This window comes from Marmota monax, unplaced genomic scaffold (assembly GCF_021218885.2).
Source record: "Marmota monax isolate L192 unplaced genomic scaffold, Marmota_monax_Labrador192_F-V1.1 WCK01_AAM20220418_F8-fsc00114, whole genome shotgun sequence".
Lineage (NCBI taxonomy): Eukaryota > Metazoa > Chordata > Mammalia > Rodentia > Sciuridae > Marmota > Marmota monax.
The window spans coordinates 1,687,016-1,708,787 of NW_026694943.1; the positions used below are offsets into that span (position 1 = coordinate 1,687,016).

The window sequence follows — 21,772 nt, forward strand, 5'->3', positions numbered from 1 at the left end:
ATATTTTTTCATTTGATTTTTATATAAACTCACTGAAGTATTTACTATTTGAGGGAATTAACCAGCCTAAGGTTCTAGAGCTGGAGGCAAACATCTCAATCCAGCCCAAGTGTCTTTATGACCTTGGAGTGAAGCTGCCCTACCTGATACCTCACTCTTTGGACTCAAATTCAGGCTTTTCCATATCAGTTTTATCACACTGAGGCGAGTTACCTGGCCTTTCTGCCTACAGGTTCTACAACCACAAAGTATGGGTAATACTTGTAATACTTACCTCACTTAGTAGGCTATCTGGCATGTAGTAAGTGCTCGGTAATCTTATCAATCTAGTCTGGCCCCAGTTCATGCCCTTGATGATGACTCTGGTCACTTGTGTTCTCCTGTAACCCCACATGAATCAGCATGGCCTGAGCTTTGAGCCCAAGAGCTTGTTGTCCTCTTCTCAGGACTTTCTATAGGTCTCAGTAGTACCAAGAGCTCTCCTGGTACTTGGCTTCAAGTTCAGTGAGTACCCCCTGGCTCTTTGAAATAGAGTTAGAAATGGATTGTCCCAGGCCTGGAATTGCTATGCAGAAGGGCTGCCCTGGTCTTTACCCATTACCCAGCATGTGTTTTGTCTCCTCTAACTGATGACAGTGTGATAAGAAATAGTTTCTGCCTGTCAATATTAACATTCAAAAGCCACCTGGAAAAATCATTGAGGAAGCAGACACTTCCCCAAATACTCTAATCTGTTTCTGAGGTTGTCTCTCTCTTTCAATCTGATCCTGTTTTGCAGTCTTGTTCAAGACTTCCCACTTTTTCTTCCTCTTTAAATAGACATGGAAGACCACATACCATCTCCAGATAAAGGTACAATATCAAGAATCATATACAAAATACTACAGCTATTTTTAAAATTTTTTAAACCTGCAATTTTAGTGGGAAAGTGCTTTTTTAAAAATATTTTTATTAGTTGTTCATGGACCTTTGTTTTATTTACTTATTTATATGTGGTTCTGAGAATTGAACCCAGAGCCTCACACATGCTGGACAAGTGCTCTACTACTGAGCCACAACCCCAGCTCTGGGAAAGTGCTTTTATTTTTGATGATAGCTTTATTAAGGTAGAATTCGTTCAACATACAGAACAAGGGTTTATTTTTGAATTTACAGAATTACCCTCAAATTGGTCGTGATGATGACTACAAAAGTCTGAAAGGTGACCTTTAGCTATGACACTCCTATTGCTTGTAAAACCTTAAGCAATCATCATTCTATTATAATTAATCTTGCCTATTCCAGGCATTTCATACAGAAGGAAAGTACATTTTTGAAAGGAAATTCGTTGTGGCTTTCTGCATTTTAAGCATAGAATCTGGAATCTAATTTCTGGCAACCTGGTTTCTAGTCCTTTTGAAATGTGTAAGAAATTATTATCCTTTTAGGAACTTGTTTCTTAACAAGCTTATTGCTGGAACTGGTGTCAGGGAGAAGGGCTCAGCCTTCATCCCTTTGTGGAAACCCCCCAAGGACAGGGACTGCTGTTAGCTGTCACATTGATTTTCCTCCTGTGTGACCCAGGTCCAACTCTGTGGCTCATTCATGGAAGTGGATGATAGATGTCCACACGCCGTGGGATTATCACACCTTGGAATCAGACCAGATTCGGTGAGAAGAGCTGATGAGGTCGTGAGATTGCTAGGAAATCCAGGTCAAGCCATGTCCCCTCTAGCTGAGCCTAACACATCCTGTCTCTACATCCTGTTTGTGACAGGGCTGTGTGGTAGGGAGGGGATGCCAGTGTTTCCCATGGGGGACATGAACATGTGTGGCCCAGGCCTTGGTCCTGCATCTGTGTAGGGGTCAAGGAAGTCATGTGAAGTGTGCCTTCAGAGGAGTCAGCCAGTTCCTTCTGCCCAGTCGAGGTGGGCATGACCTCAGTGTGTGCTCACAGTACTGCTCCCGGGAAAGGGAGGTGAACTTTTATAGCCCGTTAAAAGAGAGAACCAGGGACAGCCTAGGTCACCATTCTTTGGTTCTTTGCACTCATCAGAATAACTATAGACACAGCAATGTGAGGTCTTAGAAAACAAGTAGGTAGACCAAAAGCCAGGTATTATTAGTGTATGTATTATGTATTCTTTTCCTTTAGTCAGTTTTCTGATAGCCATGTGTAGAGGTTAAGGACACAAGGGAAAAATCACTGGCTGAGAGCCCCAAGCTTTCAGCACACTTTCTGTCCTTGACTGTTCAACTATGTTGTGTCACCCCTCTAGGTTCAAGTGCCCTCATTTCCACAGTGATGGTCTGAGTTGGGGTCTCCAGAGGTCTCTCTAGCTCAGGGGTCTTCCAATTTTTCTGACCCGCCCAAGCATGCCTTTACACCCACCAACTTTTCTTGGGCTCCAAATGTGCTACAGGTATAGGCCCTGGAGCTAGACAGACCTGAGCCTCAATTTGAACTCTGCTAATTGTGTGATTACGAACAATGTAAATGAGTTCTCTGTGCCTTAGGTTCCTAATCCATCAAGCCCAGTGACAGCTCTTTCCGAGGGTTGTGAAACACAACGCAGTGCCTGGCTCACATCCCACCTGTCCTCTGCCCACCCCTCTGTAAGATCCCCAGCTACCCTGGCAGAGGCAGTGTGTCTTAGGGTCTGTCCTCAGTCTTACAGATGGTACAGTACGCAGAGCTTGTCACTGAAAATGTGCTCTTCCCACAGGACCTTAGTTTCCATGTTATCAAGTGTTGGGGGGGGCGGGATTGTAAACAACGTACATTTTCACAAGGCCCATGCAGTCAGAGTGCACTGAAGTATTTGTACACAAATATCTGTGTGCACACGTGTGTGCTCCATCACATGGCATATTTGAGGGGCTCAACATTCCAAAATGCAGGGCTGTGGGTGAGAGCAGCTGTGGCAGTGTCTGCCGCCTCAGCTGTTCCCAACAGCAAACCCTGCTGCCCTTCACTCTGTCTGGCGAGGGAGCCTCCAGCTGGCCCAGCCTCAGCTGGAGGCCACGTGCTGGGCTGCACCCTGCACTGGGAGCAGGCTGTGCAGGCTCTCACTGCCATTGCTGGGGACAGGCACTGCCACCAGGAAAGTTTAATAACAGAAGTGACTGCTGTGAATTCTCTCTTCTGCATTAAAAGTGAACAGATATTAGGCCAGAGATGTGGGATGGGAAGGTAAATAAATAACATTCCAACAGAAGCAGCAATAAGACTTGCCTAGAATGTTCTAAGTGCTCCCTGCCTATCTTTTTAATCCTTCTGACAGATCTATAATGTGGATGATATTTCATGGTTAAGGAAAACAAGGTTCAGGAAGGTTAAATGACTTACCAAGATCACAAAGTTTGGGGGAGGCAGAGCCGGATTTCATATCCTGGTCTGTTTATCTGCAGGGGCCAGGCCTCTTATCAGACAGCCCATCACAACTACAGTAAGAGTGAAGCCCTGCAGAGAGACTAGGCTTAATTTAATAAGTGTTTATCAAGTTTCAGCTGTGAGGACAAATATGCTCAGCCCTGGCAAGATGAGTGCAGGAAGGATAGCTGTCCCCTTACAATCCGCAGAGACATGAAAAGTGGTTACAGTGCAGTGTGAAAACCATCAGGACAGGGAACTGCAGAAAGAGGACCGGGGAACTCTGGGGAAGAGGCATGGGGTTGATGACCATGTGGCTTCAGCATCAGTCAGGGTTCTATTAGAGGTGCAGAACCTTAAGACAGAGTAAGGATTTTATTAGAGGGTTGACCCTGTGCCTTTGTCGGGGTTAGTTGCAGTCCAGGTGAGCTGTTCCTGCTGTGTCTGATGATGCAGCCTGTGTCAGCAAGGGCATCTGTCAGGAAGAAAACCCTGCAGGTGACCTGGGGGGGTGGTGGGAAGGCCAAACTGCTCAGAGCCCATGTCCTCTCTCAGCACCCCAAACTGTTCAAAGCCCATGTCCTCTCTCAGCACCCCAAACTGCTCAAAGCCCATGTCCTCGCTCAGCACCCCCAAATAAGCCTACAATTTCATGGTTGCTGGTAACCTGTGGGAGTTGCTGGTACCCCTCCTCAGGAGCCCAACAGGCATAGGTCCAGGACTCAGAGAACCTGAGGAGGACAGACCTTGTGCCCGCGCAGGCCTGGAAGTCTTGGGAGAAATGGCTACTTCTCTTTATGGCTACTTGTGCTTTCCACATCTAATCGAAAATATCTCCCGTGGCCCACGCCAACCTGGAGCTACTCAGGGAAGAGAATTCTGGGAAGCCTGATCCAGCTGAGCTACATTGTCAGACTCCACACCCACCACAGGTTCCCAAGGAGTAAGCACTGGGATGACTCGGGGGTTTGCTTAGTAGAGCAGAGCTGGGGTGACTTCCAGGCAGAAGACAGGGTGCACACAGCTGCCAGAGCACAGCTGCTTGGGGGAAGGGTTTGGGGCCTAAACCTGGCTCGCAGGAGGCTGCAGACCAGCCCAGGTGTTGCCCACTGAGGCTCCTTCTGTACCTTACTTACAAGGACATGTCAGTGTGAGGAGGTGGCTGACGGCCTCCAGGAGGCAGGAATCCTCTGATGGAAAAGATACTGGAGGTCTGAAACTTGTTGGGCCTGTCTTCATTCCTCCACTCTCCAAATTCCTGCATCCACTGGCTGTATTCCATCCTCAGGTTCGTAGTGAGTGTCAGCTGCATGGCAGGAATAGTGGGGGTCAAAGTCAACCTGGCCCCCAGGCTCTTGTCTGAACAACCTTACAATCAGGATAATGCTTGAAGGGGCGTGGCTTCTTGTCCTTTTGGGTCCCTGTGTTCTTGTGGGTGAGTCTCACCTGCACCATTGCTTATTTTTCTTCAGAAGATATGCTGAGGGGGTGGAGAAGCGAGGATGGGATTTTTGCTCCCCTGTCTACTGGGTTAAGCTGGTGTTTCAAGCATATCCACACACCAGAACTGACCAGCGCGTTTTAGCAAAGACAGAACCTCAGGCCCACCCAGATCTACTGGATTGGATTCTCTAGATGTGGAACCACTGGAGATGTTAAAAACTCTTCCAGGAGATTCTTGGGTAGCCAGCTGGGTTTTTGGAATCACTACAGAAACCAGAGTCTTATTGGTCAGACCGAAGCCCTCTGCTTCTCAAGCACAGGTAGAATTGGGGGGGGGGGGGCTCTTGACTGATACCAAAAGGGGTCATTTTATCATCCTGGGGACCCTAACAGAGCTCCCTAGTGTCTGAATCAGCTCCAGCAAGCACTGGCCTGCAGGTGCTGGCATTGTCCCTTCTGATTAAACCACTGAGTCAGAAGCGGAGGGAGAGATAAACCTGTCGAAGGATGAAGTGAGACCGACCTGTAAGGGGCCAGCAGAATGGTGCCAGCTGTTCAGTGGGTTCAGATGTGGAGGATGCATGGGTGTGACCGAGAAGATGTTAGAGAGTTTCCATGTTCATAATATTTATAATGTATTAACACTTTGATCAGCTATGTGTGTAAAAAGGAATCAAAGGCAAGGAGAAAATAATTCAAGTGGTTACAGCAGCGGTTACCATCAAAAGGACCCAGATTCAGGCCTCCACATTGTTGACGCTGCGTGCCGGAGAAGTAGGGCAGCAGGCTGCTCCCACAGTGGTGTCCTGGAGGGTGGGTTGGTCAGTGTGCATCCAGCAAGGGAGGAAGTGCCCTCCATACCAAAGCACCTCCAGGTCTGGCCTTCGGAGGCAGCTTCATGACTCCCCTGCTGTCCCTGAGAGCAGCTGACAGAAGAAAGGCTCAGCAGCCCCCATGGCCCTCCCTGGGGTCCTCTGTGCCCAGACTACACAAGCGGCCAGTGTGGCCAGCGGGCCTGGCGAGGGTGAATGAGAGCCTCTGTTTGTTTCCACTGAGAAAGTTCTGACCAGCTTCCGGAGCCATCGCCATGGAAACGTATGGAGGAGATAATTGAAAGGAACCTCTTTTCCTCCTCTCTCCTTCTCTCACCGCGCCTGGTAAGGGCCAGCCCCTTGCAGCCCCGCTTTCCCTGTAGGGTCATATAAATTTAATGAGAATGCCAGGAGCCAGCTTGCTCCCCAGACCAGCCTCTGCTGGGACCCCTTACCCTCTCTGTGCCAGTGTGGGAGTCCATGTGTCGGCCTCACGCACACTGATAGCAAAGTGGCCTTTCAGAGAGGCACATGGAATGTCCCTGTCCCTCCATCTGGCCTTAGTCCTGAGCCATGTTTCTTTGCAGGAAAGCCTGTTTGGGATTACATACTTATTGCACATTTGCAAAACATTTAAAAATGGAAACAGAGGGAAGGAATAATTTTGTTCCAGATACAGAATAAGTAGCCAAAAAAAAAAAGTAAGCAAAAAAATTTTTTTTCCAGTATTGGGGGTTGAACCCAGAGCTTTGTAAATGCTAGGCAAATGCTCTACCACTGAGCTATATCCCCAGCCTGAAGGTGTTTTTCAAAAGGACACTGCATAAGCTCCTATGAAGTTATTTATCATTTTTTTCTCATTTTGTAAAAAATAGTTTGTGTGGTGTAAAGAATGTCAATGCCCCGTCTTACTTCATTTTGCTTTTTCTTAAGGTATAAAAACCCATTGGAAATGTTACAAACCCATTAATTTATGCAATTAATATAATTAATCATTATAATAAAAATAAAAATAATTAAGAGTAAGAGGAGAAGATGTAAAGACCCAAATCTAAAATTCGCATGGAAGGATTAAATGAAAGTGTTGGTGATTACTGGTTTCACCCAAACGAGAATGAACAGAAGAAACACAGGGTCCTTTCCATGTTTTTATACTTTAATTTCTATGCCTGTGGAGGAATGATCAAAAGTCAGTTCTACCTGGGGCTGCAGACTCCAGCAGCCAAGCTACAAACCTGAATTGTACTTTCACACTAGTAATTAGAGAAAATATGCAGTGTTTTAGCTTCGGGCTCACAATTTTACCTGGCTGGTGAGGCCCTTGTCTTCACAGAGCCCAGATTTTACTGGGAAAAACACTGTGTTATGTGTCTGAAGAGCTGAGTTAAAGCCCCAGCTCTGTGACTTCCATCTACGATAGCCCCCTCTTCTCCGGGGGAGACATATTCTAAGACATTCTGTTGATGCCTGAAACCACAGAGTACTCAACCCTATATGTAGTATGATTTTTTTATACATAAATACTTATGATAAAGTTCAGTTTATAAATTAGACACAGGAAGAAGAGATTAACCACAATAACTATTAACAAATACATCAGTCGTACCGATACGCTGTAATAAAAGGCTGCTTTTGTGGTGTTGGGAATTGAATCCAGAGCCTTGAGCATGCTCAGCAAGCACTTTACCACGGAGCTACATTCCCAGCCTAAATTGTTTATTTCTAGAATTTTCCATTTAATATTTTTGAACTACAGTTAGCCATGGGTAAATGAAACTGTGAAAAACAGAAATCACAGGTAAAGAGAAGACTACTATGCTGATTGTGTGACTCCAGATAAAACACTTAGAGCCTCAGTCTCTTAATCAGGGTCATGGGGTTTCTTGCATACAACTGATACTTGACTTCAGCATTTAGACAAATGGGGGCATGTTCTCAAATAGCAAGGAGACTAGAGTCAGGGGTCCCAAGGCTGGTGCTGTCGGCCAAAGAATCATCCCCTCTCCCACTGCACCATCCTTAGCATGTGACTTTCCTTATGATAAGATGATGACTGCTTGGGTATCCTGTCCATGTTTCTGGTAGAACGAAGAAGATGAGCAAAGGACAAAGGATGTGTATAGTCAGTCAGACCTTTTCATCATGGAAGCACTAACTTTCTCAAAAACACCCCACTAGAAAGTTCTAGTATTTCTTCTTTGCCAGAGCCTGACAGGTAGCCTCTCCTAGCTGCAAGAGAGTCTGGGGAAATGAGTACTTTAAGAGGGCACACTGCCACCCCAAATGAAATCTGGGTGCTGTCAGAAAGAAAGATAGGTATTGAGATAGGAGACAGCTGGCTCTGTGGTTCTAGCCTTGGAGCTTGTCATGAAAGTCCACCTGATGAAAGGTAATCTCCTGGACGGTATGGACCATGTGGTGTACGGTTCCCACTGCATAGAAGTTCATTACTTCTACCAAGCAGATAATAAATTATCATTGCTCATTCTTATATGAGACTGATCAGTTACTGATTCTTGTATATATTGCCTTCCTGAAGATACTGTGGGCCCTCTAGTATGTCATGGGGGTGTTCTGAAGAAGGGGTTGGGAAGGACTTTAGACTTTCTCAGTGCTGGGACACATGCCATTACCATCAGTAGTGTAATTGGCATCAAAAGCTGGCATCCAAACTGCAATTTTATATCAACATCTGGTTCAGTCCAGACCCATGAGGCCACACGTGGAAGGTAGGGCCCACATGGACAAGAGAAGATTCCCAAGAGGTCTTTGGAAACTTCAAAGGATGACTGACTGAGACAATGACTGTCCCAGTTTGCTTCTCCTCCCCAGGACCCACATCTGCGGACATGTTCCTCTCTCCCTTCTTACACTCCTGTAGTCCTGGCCTAAGTGAGGCCATGGCCCAGAAATAACCAGGCCACGGTCTCTACTGTGGGGGGATTGCACTTGGCTGCTTCTCAGACATGAAACTTCAATTTCTGCCAGTAACCTACATCATTAAGTTTCAGGACAAGTTATCAACTGGTGAATAGAAGGACACAGCCCTCTTTCAGAGCACCTTTGTGAGGATTTTCAGATTCAGCAGGGTTGGAGCCCTGTTTTGGCTCAGAGGGCTTGTTGGCCACCCGTTAGGAGCCAGAAAACCAACCCTCGCATGCTGAGAAGCTGAAGTACATTTTGAGAAGGAGTTAGAGTTTGACTCCTGGTAGAGCTGGTTGAAAGAAAAGGCCAGTAATAAGAACATACTTTATTTTTATCTTGTTTTATTTATTTTTAGTGCTTAGCATGTGCAAGGATGTTCTGAGTACAGTGCAAGTCAGAACTCACAGAAACCTCTGGAAAACTGTGCCATAGATAACATTGTCTCTATTTTGCATACCAGTAAACTGGGATCCAGTGGGCCTAAGTAACTTGCCCACAGTTACTAATCAGTAAGGGGTAGGGCCTGGCTTTGAACACTAGCATTTGGCCTGTAGAACCCACATTCTTTTTAATTTAATTTAATTTTTTCAAATTTAATTTATTCTAATTTGTTACATATGACAGCAGAATGTGTTTCAATTCATATTACATATATAGAGCACAATTTTTCATATATGTGGTTGTATACAAAGTGGAGTCACACCATTCGTGTCTTCATACATGTACCTAGGGTAATGATGTCCATCTCACTCCACTGTCTTTCCTACCCCCATGCTCCTTCCTTTCTCCTCCTTTCCCTTTGCCCTATTTACAGTTTGTCTATTCCTCCCATGCTGCCCCGCCCCCCATCCCCATTATGAATCAGCCTCCTTATATCAGAGAAAACATTTCGGCATTTGGTTTTTTGGGATTGGCTTACTTCACTTAGCATTATATTATCAACTCTCTCCATTTACTTGCAAATGCCAAGATTTTATTCTCTTTTAATGCTGAGTAATATTCCATGGTATATATACCACATTTTTTTTTTATCCATTCATCTACTGCAGGGTATCTAGGTTGGTTCCACAATTTAGTTATTGTGAATTGTGCTGCTATAAACATTGATGTTTCATAGTAGTATACTGATTTTAAGTCCTTTGGGTATAAGCTGAGGAGTAGGATAGCCGCCTGGGTCAAATGGTGGTTCCATTCCCAGTTTTCCAAGGAATCTCCATACTGCTTTCCATATTGGCTGCACCAATTTGCAGGCCCACCAGCAATGTGTGAGCATGCCCTTTCCCCCACATCCTCGCCAACACTTATTGTTGTTATTCTTAATAATTGCCATTCTGAGTGGGGTGAGATGAAATCTTAGAGTGGTTTTGATTTGCATTTTTCTAATTGCTGGAAATATTGAACATTTTTTCATATATTCGTTGATTGATTGTATATCATCTTCTGAGAAGTGTCTGTCCAGTTCCTTGGCCTATTTATTGATTGGGTTACTTGGGGGGTTTTTTTGGTGTTAAGATTTTTGAGTTTCAGAACTCATATTCTGAGCCATACCTGTGCTGTGCCACTTCCCGGGGGGCAGGCCTTGTGCCAACATTTGAGACATTATTCATGTATAGATACCAGTCTGCTGCCATTGATCTCTACCAAATACAAACCAAAAGGGGACTGACTGGGTTTGCAGAGGCAAGATCATGTTTAGTTTCCGGCATTTCCCTATGTCACTACAATTAGCAGGGGTGAGGAGAGCAAACATGATTGTTGTCAGCCTGACAGGTGCGCTTCGAAATTGGCAGTACCATTCTCCTCCTTTCCCCCCCCCCCCAGCAAGATGCCTTTTTGACATAACTTATATGTAAGGAGTAGGCTGACCCAATGTGGTTTTGATAGTGATTTTAAACCAAAGATATTAAATGAGGATAGGATAAAAAAGTTTAAAATGCCAAAATTCATGACTATTTCAAACTTCTCAGTGTCTTTTTAGCATTGTTCAAATGCAAGAATTCATACCATATGATAAAAGCCATCTACAAACCAGAATTTTGGGGTAATATTATAGTTTTGAGAGGATATATACACTTTCAATTCCTGAAAAACCTCCCATTTCTTTTGGACAGTTAATTTTACATAATTGATAGACCCAAGCCATTCCCCACAAGAAGTGTCTGTATTGAAAAACCACTCAGCATCAATTAAAAGAAATCATCATATACTGTGCTAAACTAAATATACTGTGTTATATTAAACTAAATACTGCTTAAGGAAGACAAAAGGAGAGAAGCAAATGGAAGTAATAATATGCTGAAAATAGATTGGATAAAGACCTATTGACATCTTGTGCAGTCATTGTGTGTATTTTTTTCTTTTTTCTTTTTCTTTTTTTTTTTTTTTTTTGGTAATGCTACATAAAGCATGAATTGTTGGTAAAAACTTTGAGAAGAGGGAGGAAAATCATCATAGCCATCTACATTATTTGAGAGAAATTGATGTTAAAATTCTAAAGGTGAATCCTCAGTGGTTTGGAAGTAGTTAGAGTGTAAGATAGGAGAGGTGTGGTGGTAATGCTTTGTGAAATGAGGGAGTCCTATAGAGAGGTGATGTTTACCAAGTACTTGGCACTGTTGGGCTCTTTACATTCCCCAATGCACAGTCCAAAAAGCAGGTTCAGTTTTGTCATCTCTCCTACACATTCAGAGGCCCAAGGCTTAGATATGGCAATACTGGCCTTTCCCCCAGGTCCACTTGACTTCAGAGTGTATGGACTCTTGGCCTGGGCTGGGCAGGGCCATGCCCTTGGGTTTGGGACTGCAGACACCTGTGTTGGTGTTTTATGAAGGCGACCTTGTAAGCAAAAGCCAGGAAGCCTTGACTGGGAATAGAGCGTGAAATGAAAGAAAAAGCCTGTATATCTCGAGAGTGCTTTGACCGGGTTGACAAAATGTCACCAGTGTTTCATTGATACTAAATATTCATGGAGTTCTCACAATATGCCAGATTTTGGCACTAGAATTACTTTCATTCTCAGCCAGTGAATTTGCAAACTGAATTATGTCACAGACATGAAACCCAACTCCTTTTGGCCATGCAAGGCCAGATCTGGGGTAAAGTAAGAGAGGTACTAAGGGCACAGAATTGAAGGAAGCACTTGTTCTTGTACCTACCTGACCCTGAGAGTGACACCTCATATGGCCTGGGACCTCGTATCTTTCTTACATCACCTGAGTCCTAGCCCTGCAGCTAAGGAAGGGTGACCTTTGAATTTTTATGGCAGATGGAAGAAAAGCATTAACTGAATTTCATTTCATGTTTATTTCTAAAGTAGAAGAAATCAGACCATATGATGAAGATATCTTTTTTTTTTTGAGAGAGAGAGAGAGAGAGAGAGAATTTTTTAATATTTATTTTTAGTTATAGGCGGACACAACATCTTTGTTTGTATGTGGTACTGAGGATCGAACCCGGGCCGCATGCATGCCAGGCGAGTGCGCTACCGCTTGAGCCACATCCCCAGCCCAATGATGAAGATATCTTTAATAATCCAATGATGATATCAAATTAAGGAATATTTTACTTAAAATCATTTGTCACTTAATAAGCAAAATATGAATATGCATGCTCATACTTACATAGAACACAAAAAAGAAAATATTATCTTCTTACAGTCCCCTCCACCTTTTTACCTTCTCACACCTCCCCTTGCCTGTGCACAATTGGGGAGCACGGAGAATGTCCCCTACATCTTGAGGAAGAGCTACTGGCTTTGGGGCTGCTTGGCAGGTGGGCTGGTGTAGGAAAAGGGCCAGACATAGCAAGAGCCCTGATTCAAATTCATAGGAAATAAACTAATAGAGAAGTTTATTTCCTGAGACTCAAGATTATGGAATCATAAAAATCCCTTTAAGTTTAGGTTTTCCAGTAACATTTAACATATGTTCCTCGCTTAGAAATGAGCTTATAACTGCTTTTCTTATTTTATATATTTATTTAGTTTGCTTTACTATATGTATATATATATATATATATATATATATATATAGAGAGAGAGAGAGAGAGAGAGAGAGAGAGAGAGAGAGAGAAGTTTTTGAACAACCCATCAAAGCCCAAATGTGAAGTCTGTTTTAGAAATTTCTTTCCGCTTGGGCATTCATTGCACTCTCTGGTGTGCCAGGCTCCATGGGAAAATGAGATAGAGTTGTCTGTCTTTGGCTGGATGCACTTTAGACTATTTTTATTTAAATAGACATAAGAAGAAGAATGAGCGTTCTCTTTTTGTTTGGTTTTTGTTTTGGCCTCCTCCTTTCCTTCCACAGGCAGACCAGAGGATCAGGCAAAAGCAATACAACCAACTCCTGAGAAGTATTCTCGAGGTGCTTAGTTAGAATAAATCCACAGACGTGTTCAGATTTGGTGTTGAAAATGTTTTATCTCAGTGAGTTCTTCTGAGCATTCTTCTAGTAATTGACACAAGAGCAGGGCCAATATGTACTGTGTGCCCTTTCAGTCCATCCCAGAAATCAGAAAAGGGGCGTGTGTGAGGGCATGCAATGTGAGATCTATTGTATGAGTGAGAAAGAGCTTGGCACGAACAAGAGAGGGGGTCATTATGCCCCCACCCAGCTCTGTGACTCCAGATAGGCCATTACTCAGTGATAATCCCACTCTGTCGTTGGAGGATCCATAACAGCATTGAGTTTGGAGATGACATTTCATATTAGTGTAAAGAATTTCGTTTGACCTGTGATTGTTCCTCTCTCTGGTTTTATGAGTATCTCTGCTCTAAAGCAACAGAAATCAGTAGAAAAGAAACCAGCAACCTGGGTGGAGCCTGCATGGTGAGTTTAGGACAGCAATAGAACTTTTTGTAAAATCAAGTTGAAGATTATTCCATCCAGAGAAGGGGAAAGCATACTCCTGATCTTCCCTCTCCTCGTGGGCCACTCTCCCCAGGTCTCCTTACCTGGCCTGGCCTTCTCTTTCAGACTCCTAAGAGCTGGGCTGCCCCAGACTCGGTTTCCATCATGCTTCTCTTCAGTTGGCTTCATCACTTTAAATATTTGAGTGGCTTCCAGTTGCTTACCTCCAGCTCTAGACTCTCAGCCCATTATTCCTTTCGTATCTCCACAGGGAGGTTTACCAAGCACTCTAACTTCACATGTCCAGAGCAGACCTCTTGGTTTCCTCTCCTGCGGTTACCCACCGGCCTTCCCCAGGCCACTCCATCCCCTGGGCCTCTGCTCAACAGCCACCTCTTCAGGGAGGACTTCTTTGTCCGTCCCACCCATTCTTCTCCCCACTCCTTGACTCTGCAGTCCTCCTCCTGTCTCTCATCCAGGCTTCAGGGCACCACTCTTACCTATCTTGTTTACTGCTATGTTCTCAGTGCTTCAGAGGATGCCCACGTACACTGGGAGGTGAATTAATCTTTATTGGATGAAATCATGAAAATGACTGAACAAAGCAATCTGACAAAGAAACTGTTAAAGATTGAAGTGATATGTTGGTCTTTTCTTCATCACTGTGACTAAAATACCTGACAAGAACAATTCAGAGGAGGAAAACTTTTATTTTGAGCCCACTGTTTTATGATCAGCAGACTCCACTGCTCTGGGTCATCGGATGTAAGATGTGGTGGAGGAAATCTGCTTCACTCATGGTGGCCAGGAAGCAGAGAGAGGAGTCAGGACAAGACGTATAATCTCCGAGGGCACACCCCCAGTGACCTAGTTCCTCCAGCCACGCCCCACCTGCCTACAGTTACCACTTAGTAATCCAGTTGAATCTGTCAAATGGATTAATCCATTGATGACATTACAGCTTTCATAATCTCGTCATTTCACTTCAGAACATTCCTGCATTGTTACAGGAGCTTTTTGGAGGATACCTCAAATCCAAACCATCACAGAAGTTCTGAGGATGCTGGCCTTTCAGTTGATTTTTTGATCTAATTAACAATTCCTTAATTAAGGAATTTTCTTAAGTGAATTTTGCCTTCAGAAACATCTCAAGTAATTGAGATGTCTTTACAAAAAATAGTCACACTTCAGCAGTTTGGGGTTCTAATAGTAGTTACTGGTGAGAAGGGATTTGCTAAAGGCTCAGTTCTGAGACTTTAAATGCAATACTTAATGATTGTCAAATACTTACATAGGTTTTCAAAGTGCAACAGAATGTTAATTATTGTTTCCTGGTTATTGAAACCCTACTGAAGTTCTCATCCTTTTCACTCCATTAACAATGAAAGGGATTGATCCAAAAAGCCCACAAACCATCCTCCAGTGCCTGCTATGCTGAGGCTCAGCATCTGACTGGAAGAAGGATGTTCTGCCAGGAGGCCTCTTTGGAGCTGACATCTAAGCATTAATTTCTTCCACTGGGAAATCAGTAAATGACTTCTTCTACCTGCCATCACCCAAGTTTGAAACCTTGGTTACATCATTGATTTTGGCTCCTGCTGGATGAATTTTATAATCAGTGTCAAGGAGAAAGGAGCTGGCATTTTGGATCCCTTCTCTGCCAGCTTCTGTTTACAGTTAGAATTTACTGTGTAAAAATTCATACAGTGTCATTTTTCTCCTTTGAAAATGGATGAGTTGAGGAGCTTCACACTTAGGAAACATTAGCTTGTTATTCTCTGACCAGTATGTAGGTTGTGGAAGTTGTGAAATTTTAAAAACAAAATTCCACTCACCAACTGAAACACTAATAAAGACACTACAGTGCCATCTGCTGGTATTCTTGGGAAACGCAAGCGATGTGGACAAGACCAAACCTGAAGATAAAATTATTCAAAATGCATCATAATTTAAAGAAAGTAAATAAAAATAATAAAACATTGTAAATCAGCATTTTAGAGAGAAAGATACTGTTGTATTTTGTTATAGCTGTATAGTACTGAGAGCTTTTTGCAGCATAAGTTTTTGTGTTTTTTTTTTTTTTTTTTTAAGAAAGAGAGAGAGAATCTTTTAATATTTATTTTTTAGTTTTTGGCTGACACAACATCTTTATTTGTATGTGGTGCTGAGGATCGAACCCAGCGCCGTGCGCATGCCAGGCGAGCGTGCTACTGCTTGAGCCGCATCCCCAGCCCCGAAGCATAAGTTTTAACATATTTTATGGTGTCTGGCAGAAATAGTGAAAAATGGGTTGGAAAAACAGAGATGAACATTTTATTTTTTTAAGCAAAGAATTGAGATAATTTTAAATACATTTTATTCAGAAAAAGGACTGGATAGGTTTCTACAATAGGACTGCAGTAGGTTTCCTTGACACAATTCCTGGTGACTGCCAAGTACCATGGACCTTGGGTCATGTCCTGGGCGGGGTGGTGGGGGGGTTGTTTTGTTTTTTCTGTTTTCTTTTCTTTTTTTCTTTTTGGTACCAGTGATTGAATCCAGAGGCGCTTAACCACTGAGCCACATCCTCAGTCCTTTTTGTATTTTAGTTAGAGACAAGTGTTCACTGGTTGCTTAGGGCCTTGCTAAATTGCTGAGGCAGGCTTTGAACTCACAATTCTTCTGCCTCGACTCTCAAGCTGCTGGGATTATAGATGTGCACCACCACACTCAGCCTCTTTCCTTCTTTTCTTTTTGGGGCTGGGGATCAAACCCAGGGCCTCATGCATGCCAGGCAAGTGTTCTGCCGCTGAGCCACATCCCCAGTCTCCATGAGTCACTTCCTTAACTTCTAGAAACCAGAGTTTTCTGTCAAATTGGGATTTACATTAAGTGACTGGGAAAGTTTCTGACAACTTGATAAGATTTATTATTCTAAATCAGCAAAGGGCTTAAGGAAAGTAGTGTTTCTGTAGACTATTTTCCCATGAAAAGGTTTGTATCAAAAAAAAAAAAGAAGTTTGTACATATTTCTAATGTATTACATAGTTAGCTAGTTTTATCTAGATCTGGGGAACTTGATATACTTGGTCCTTATCAATTAGGTCAGTACTTTCCTAGTCCTCAGAATAAGCATAAATATAGATGTTTGGCGTCCTTTGTTTTAAGTGGTCATTTAAACTGACTGATAGATTATGGCCCATTGAAGAAAGGGGGACTGATACATGTGACCATGTTTCAAAATGCTAGAGTAATTTTTAATTTTTTTGACATATGAGTCCAAACAGTTTAAACATTTTTCTTTGAAATTTCTTTCCTTAGTCCCCAACCAATTGGCCTTCTTAGTCTTAGCTGCCTTTCGTACCTTGAACATGGGGCATCCTCCTCCTCCTCCCTCTTCCCCTCTTTTCCCTCCTTGTCCCCCCTCCTACTTCCTCTTCTTCTCTTCCTTCATGTGCATCTTTGTTCATGTCCACCCCCCTCCCTAGCTTGGGAGTCCATTTCTTCATAGGCACCCATGCACCTTACTTGTGATATCATTCAATCCATTTTGGCTGAATGATTTAAAATTTGAAATGGCAACCTCTTAAAAGTCTCTGTATGTTTATGGCATTTCATTTTTGCCAGGATAGAAGGAACAAAAGTAGACTTTATGAGCTACATTTTGGCACAATTTGACAACAAAGTAGGTTTCCATTATATTTTCTGTGTTGGCTGCATGGTAATAAGGGGAAATAGCTAGAATTCAGACTTACTCTTGTAAGTGAAGCACTGAGAAAATTAGAAGAAGAGTAGTGCTTCTCCCCTGCAGATGCATCTCCCCTGTCCCTTCTCAGCTTCTACTCTCATCTAGTTCACGGTAGACATCTTCAGATTTTTGTGCTGGTCAAGAACATTTCTGTTCTCGCAGACTGGAGCAGGGTGATGTTTGCAGACTTACACCCCCAGCCATCAACCTGCATAGTGGGCTGCATTAGAAATGGTGGAGCATTGCAGGTGGCCCTGAACAAGAAAAGCTCCTCTCCCCTTCTGTGGTCACCTTACACTCCTTATACCTGAGAGGCAGGTCCCTGAGAGGTAATCTGGATGTTCTGCTTCTCTTCCTCTAATTTTCTCAGTTTAACAGGTTTCCAGACTCGTCTTCTGAATGAAGCCTTTGCACTCTAACTACACTGTTTTGTTAGACACCACTTCATGTTCCTTTCTGGCAGTGAACTTGCAGTGCAGATTCAGGTGTGAGTCCCTTGAGTGCTAAACTTCTTCTTTCTTTCAAAATTTTCTTCTCATCAAACCCATGGACTCTGAACTTGCTCTTGGGCCTTTGGACTCACCAAATGAAAGATTCTGCTCCAATTTCTACTCTTCGCTTTTTGAGACAATTAATCTTAACTTTCTTTGCTTTCCTGCCTTCCTGCTTAAAATTGGTATTTAAGTATTTTCTAGAGAAATGCTTACTCCACTGGTGTTAGGTTGTGTGTGCTTTTCGGGTCATTTGGGTTCACCCATGTCAGCAGTCACAAACTGGCAGTCAGGCTGTAGGATAGCGCATGGGGCCAAATCTGGTGCCCAGACATGTGTTGCTTAATTGGACCCATTTTCTAGAAACATTGAAGTATTTGCTATCACTTAAAAATGTGGCTCTCTCATCTAAAAATGCAGGTTTCTGGCTTGTCTTTTGAACTTGGAAGATCTGGCAAGATGGATATTGCAGTTGCCAGTTGGCAGCCACCGACTGGAGGAGCTCCGTGCTGGCTGCCTCCTCTGTCTGGCATCCGTCTCCCATTGATGATCTCCTCACCCTCCTCCCACCCCACCCTATAGCTTTCCTTCCACTTCACTCACCTGATGGACCAGGCGGCCCATGTGGTGCTGAGTTGACAGTTTCATGATTATGTGCTTTTTTCTTTTCCACGGGCCCAAGAGAAGTCCCAGTGGCAGTGACATGACTTGTAGTTAATAGTTCGCAGCATTGGAGGAGACTTCAGTGATCTTCTAGTGGGGTCTGTCCTCTTCATTTCCTCTAGGCCTTGTTCTGGAGTGAGTCTTTAATAAATGATGGCAAATGGTACTGGAATCTGTTCCTAGGAATCCAGCAGATGGGTGGGAAAGGCGAGTGGTAAAGATCCTTTCAGAATGTGGTTTTAGTCAGCTCTTTCACTGCTGTGATCAAAAGACCTGATGAGACAATTAGAGAAGGAAATATTCACAGTTTCAGAGGTCTCAGTCCTTAGATAACCAAATCCATTCTTTGGGGCTCAAGGTGAGTCGAACATCATGGTGGAATAGTGTGGCAGAAGAAAGCAGATGGGAATATGGCCACCAAGAAGGAGAAAGAGAGAGAGAGAGAGAGAGAGAGAAACTCCACTTGCCATATATAAAATACATACCCCAAAGATAGGCCCCCAGAACCCACCCCCTCTAGCCACACTCTACCTACCTTCTGTTACCACCCAGTTAATCCCTATCAAGGGATTCATTCACTGATTGGGTTAAGGCTCTCAGAGCCCAGACATTTCACCTCTAAACCTTCTTGCATTGTCTGACCCAGGAGCTTTTGGGGACTACCTCATACTTAAACCACACAAGTGTTCCTGGCTGTGTTGGGTGATGTGGGTGCTGGGTTCCACTAGCTAGGAGGGTCCTCAGTTTGCTTCTCAAAGCAGTGCTCCTTGGTAATCTGATTTGTCTTTCTCTTTCAGGCACCCTCTTCATAAATCAAACTCAGAAGACGGCTCTGTAGGTCAGTACCATTTTTCTTGGTTTAAATATTTAATTATTTTATTTTCATATTTTATAGAAAATAAAGACTTGTGAAACTATAGAAACCACAAAGAATCCTTCTACCCAAAAGTAAACAGTTAAGATTTTGATAGACAACCTTTTTCTTCCTCTGTCTCTTCTCTTTCTTCTCTTCTCCTCTTCTCCCTCTCCCTCTTTCCCTCCCCACCTTCTTCCATTGTGTAGAGTTGTTTTTTTTTTTTTTAAACAAGTGGGATCATATTTGAATACTGGTTTAGAATTTGAAAAACTGAAAGTTATGAGCACCCCCCCCCATTGAATATTCTTTGCAGTAAAAGTTATAAGTCTGCATGGTACTGGATATGTCATAGTTAAATAACCATTCTCTTCTTTGCTGGACATTTAAGTTGTTTCCGCTTTTTTCTCTGACACAGACAAATGATGCTGCTATAAAATTCCTTGAATCTCTATCCTTGATAATGTCTTTAGGGTAAATTCTTCAATTTATAATTTTTGGACCCAGAAGTATGCATTTAAGGCATTAGGTATTTTATATATTCTAAATTATAAAACCCACTTTTGATTTTTGTCAGGGCTGGAGGGTAGGTGGCTAAGAGTGACCTAAGTGCTCAAATCGTGCTGCTGGACTTGAGTCACAACTCTTTGTCAACTAGGCCTTGTAACCCCCACCTCCCAGGCCTCAGTTTTCTCCTCAATGGGAATGATAACATGATGCATCCTGTAAGAGAGTCTTAAACAAGATGCACTCATTAGATTGCAAAGTGCCCGGATATAGCAAGTGCTGAATAAACATAAACTAATATTCTTTTTTTTTTTTTTTTGGAGATGTATCTCTATTTCAGAAACATGAGAATAGAAGAAGTGGGGAATATAGCTCAAAGAAATGCATTATATTCTCAAGTTGCCTGAGAAAGGCTTGAATAAGTGACAGTCACTCTGCTTTAACCCTTCGTTGCTGCACTTGCTTTAGTGTGTTGCCCAAGGGCAGCAGGGACCCTGAAATGTGCCTTTAAGGTCTGCATGCAGAGGCCATCTAGGGCTGAAGGACTCCGGTTTCATTCCCATGGCTCTGGGGTTGTCCGAACTTAAATGAGGGCCCCTGTCTTGAAAAATGACACCCTGCAAGCCTGGGAGCACCATGGACGAGTTTCCCACACGTTTGCTCCAAGCATCGCTTTGCTGGGAACCACCAGTCTAGACTGTGCAAACCCACCACTTTGTCCTTTTTCCAGTGGCCACAGAGCAACCAGACAGGCACCAAACGGTGACGGAGCTGATGCTCCCGAGTTTGCCACATCAGCACAATGTCAGATATCACTGCTGCCACTGCCTCTTATTTTTATAGAATATAGGACCACTCTACCTATTCATCTTATTTCCTTGTTTTTTTGTTTTATTTTTTAATACCAGGGATTGAACCCAGGGGCGCCTAACCACTGAACCTCCTCCTCAGCTCTTTTTATTGTTTATTTTGAGACCGGGTCTTGCTGAGTTGCTTAGGGCCTGACATAGTTGCTGAGGCTGGTCTTGAACTTGTAATCCACCTGCCTCAGCCTCCCAAGTTTCTGGGATTATAGGCAGGCACCTCTGCCCCCAGCTTCCCTTTACTTTTAAAAAGTGTTTCATAGGATTGATGATCAGGACCCTACCAAGTATTAAAAGTGTCTATCTGTGGCAAGGAATTTGTTTTCACTTATAAGTCACCCAAAATAGTCTGGGAAGGGTGGGAATTTAGAGGGAGACCAGCTGGGAGGTGTCACAGCAGGATTGCAATGTGTTTTTCTTGTCACTGTGCCCTGGCTAATCTGTAGGTAGGTTGCCAAGTGGCCTGAATGCCAGAGAGGTGGGAATCATGCCCCACCCATGCCATAGCTAGACGCAGACAAACTACACACCATAGAGAAACAGTGTGGGTCGGTGTCTGTGAGTCCCCCTCCCCCACCCCTGCACAGCCACACTGAAGCCCCCAGAACCAGCTCTAGTGACCCTTGAGCCCAGGACTAGCAACCATTCTATTCGGTTCTCTTCATTCGATCTGGAATAACAGAAGTTAAACAAGTGTAGATCAACAACAGAAATAACAACAACAGAAAGTCAACTTCTTAGAGTGTCCTATTTGTGGTATAGTGGAAATAATTGTGGCTAAGACCGAAGGAACCACAGACAAGGCAGAATGAGGCAGACTAGTTAAACAAACATCAAAGCGGGTACAAGAATGCACATTTTGCCGCCCTTTTGATGTTTCTTTATTTCTCATCTTCACCGTACCCTATTTCTTGCTACTAGGAAATTTGCATTTCTTTTAAACAACTTTATAAGCATTTCCCAGTCATTCACAAACTGAAAGAAAAAAAACTCTTTTTTTGGAAGCTTTGAAATGACAAGGAAGAGGCTACTTCTGCTATCAATGAATTTATTACTGTGCCTTTTCTTCCATTTTTCTTGTTTTAAAGGAAAAGGAGATTGGAAGAAGAAGAATAAGTATTTCTGGCAGAACTTCCGAAAGAACCAGAAAGGAATAATGAGACAGACTTCAAAAGGTACTGTAATGCAGCTGGCGGACAGTAGGTCCTTTTAGCTCCCAAACCAAGCCTGTGTACTAATCTAAATGGGCGTTGAAAGTTCAAATAATGCATTGCATGAGCCTGTAAAAT

At 43.3% G+C, this 21,772-nt stretch overlaps 1 protein-coding gene across 4 annotated transcripts in view; it reads left to right on the forward strand.

Annotated features, from left to right (window-relative positions):
* Sash1 (SAM and SH3 domain containing 1) overlaps window positions 1–21,772 on the forward strand; it is a 291,235-nt gene that overhangs the window by 204,713 nt on the left and 64,750 nt on the right. For all 4 annotated transcript variants that reach the window (XM_058573608.1, XM_058573609.1, XM_046427351.2 and 1 more), the window contains 2 exons: window positions 19,058–19,098; window positions 21,572–21,658. In XM_058573608.1, the coding sequence (XP_058429591.1) occupies window positions 19,058–19,098; window positions 21,572–21,658 (128 nt within the window). The remainder of the gene's footprint in view (window positions 1–19,057; window positions 19,099–21,571; window positions 21,659–21,772) is intronic.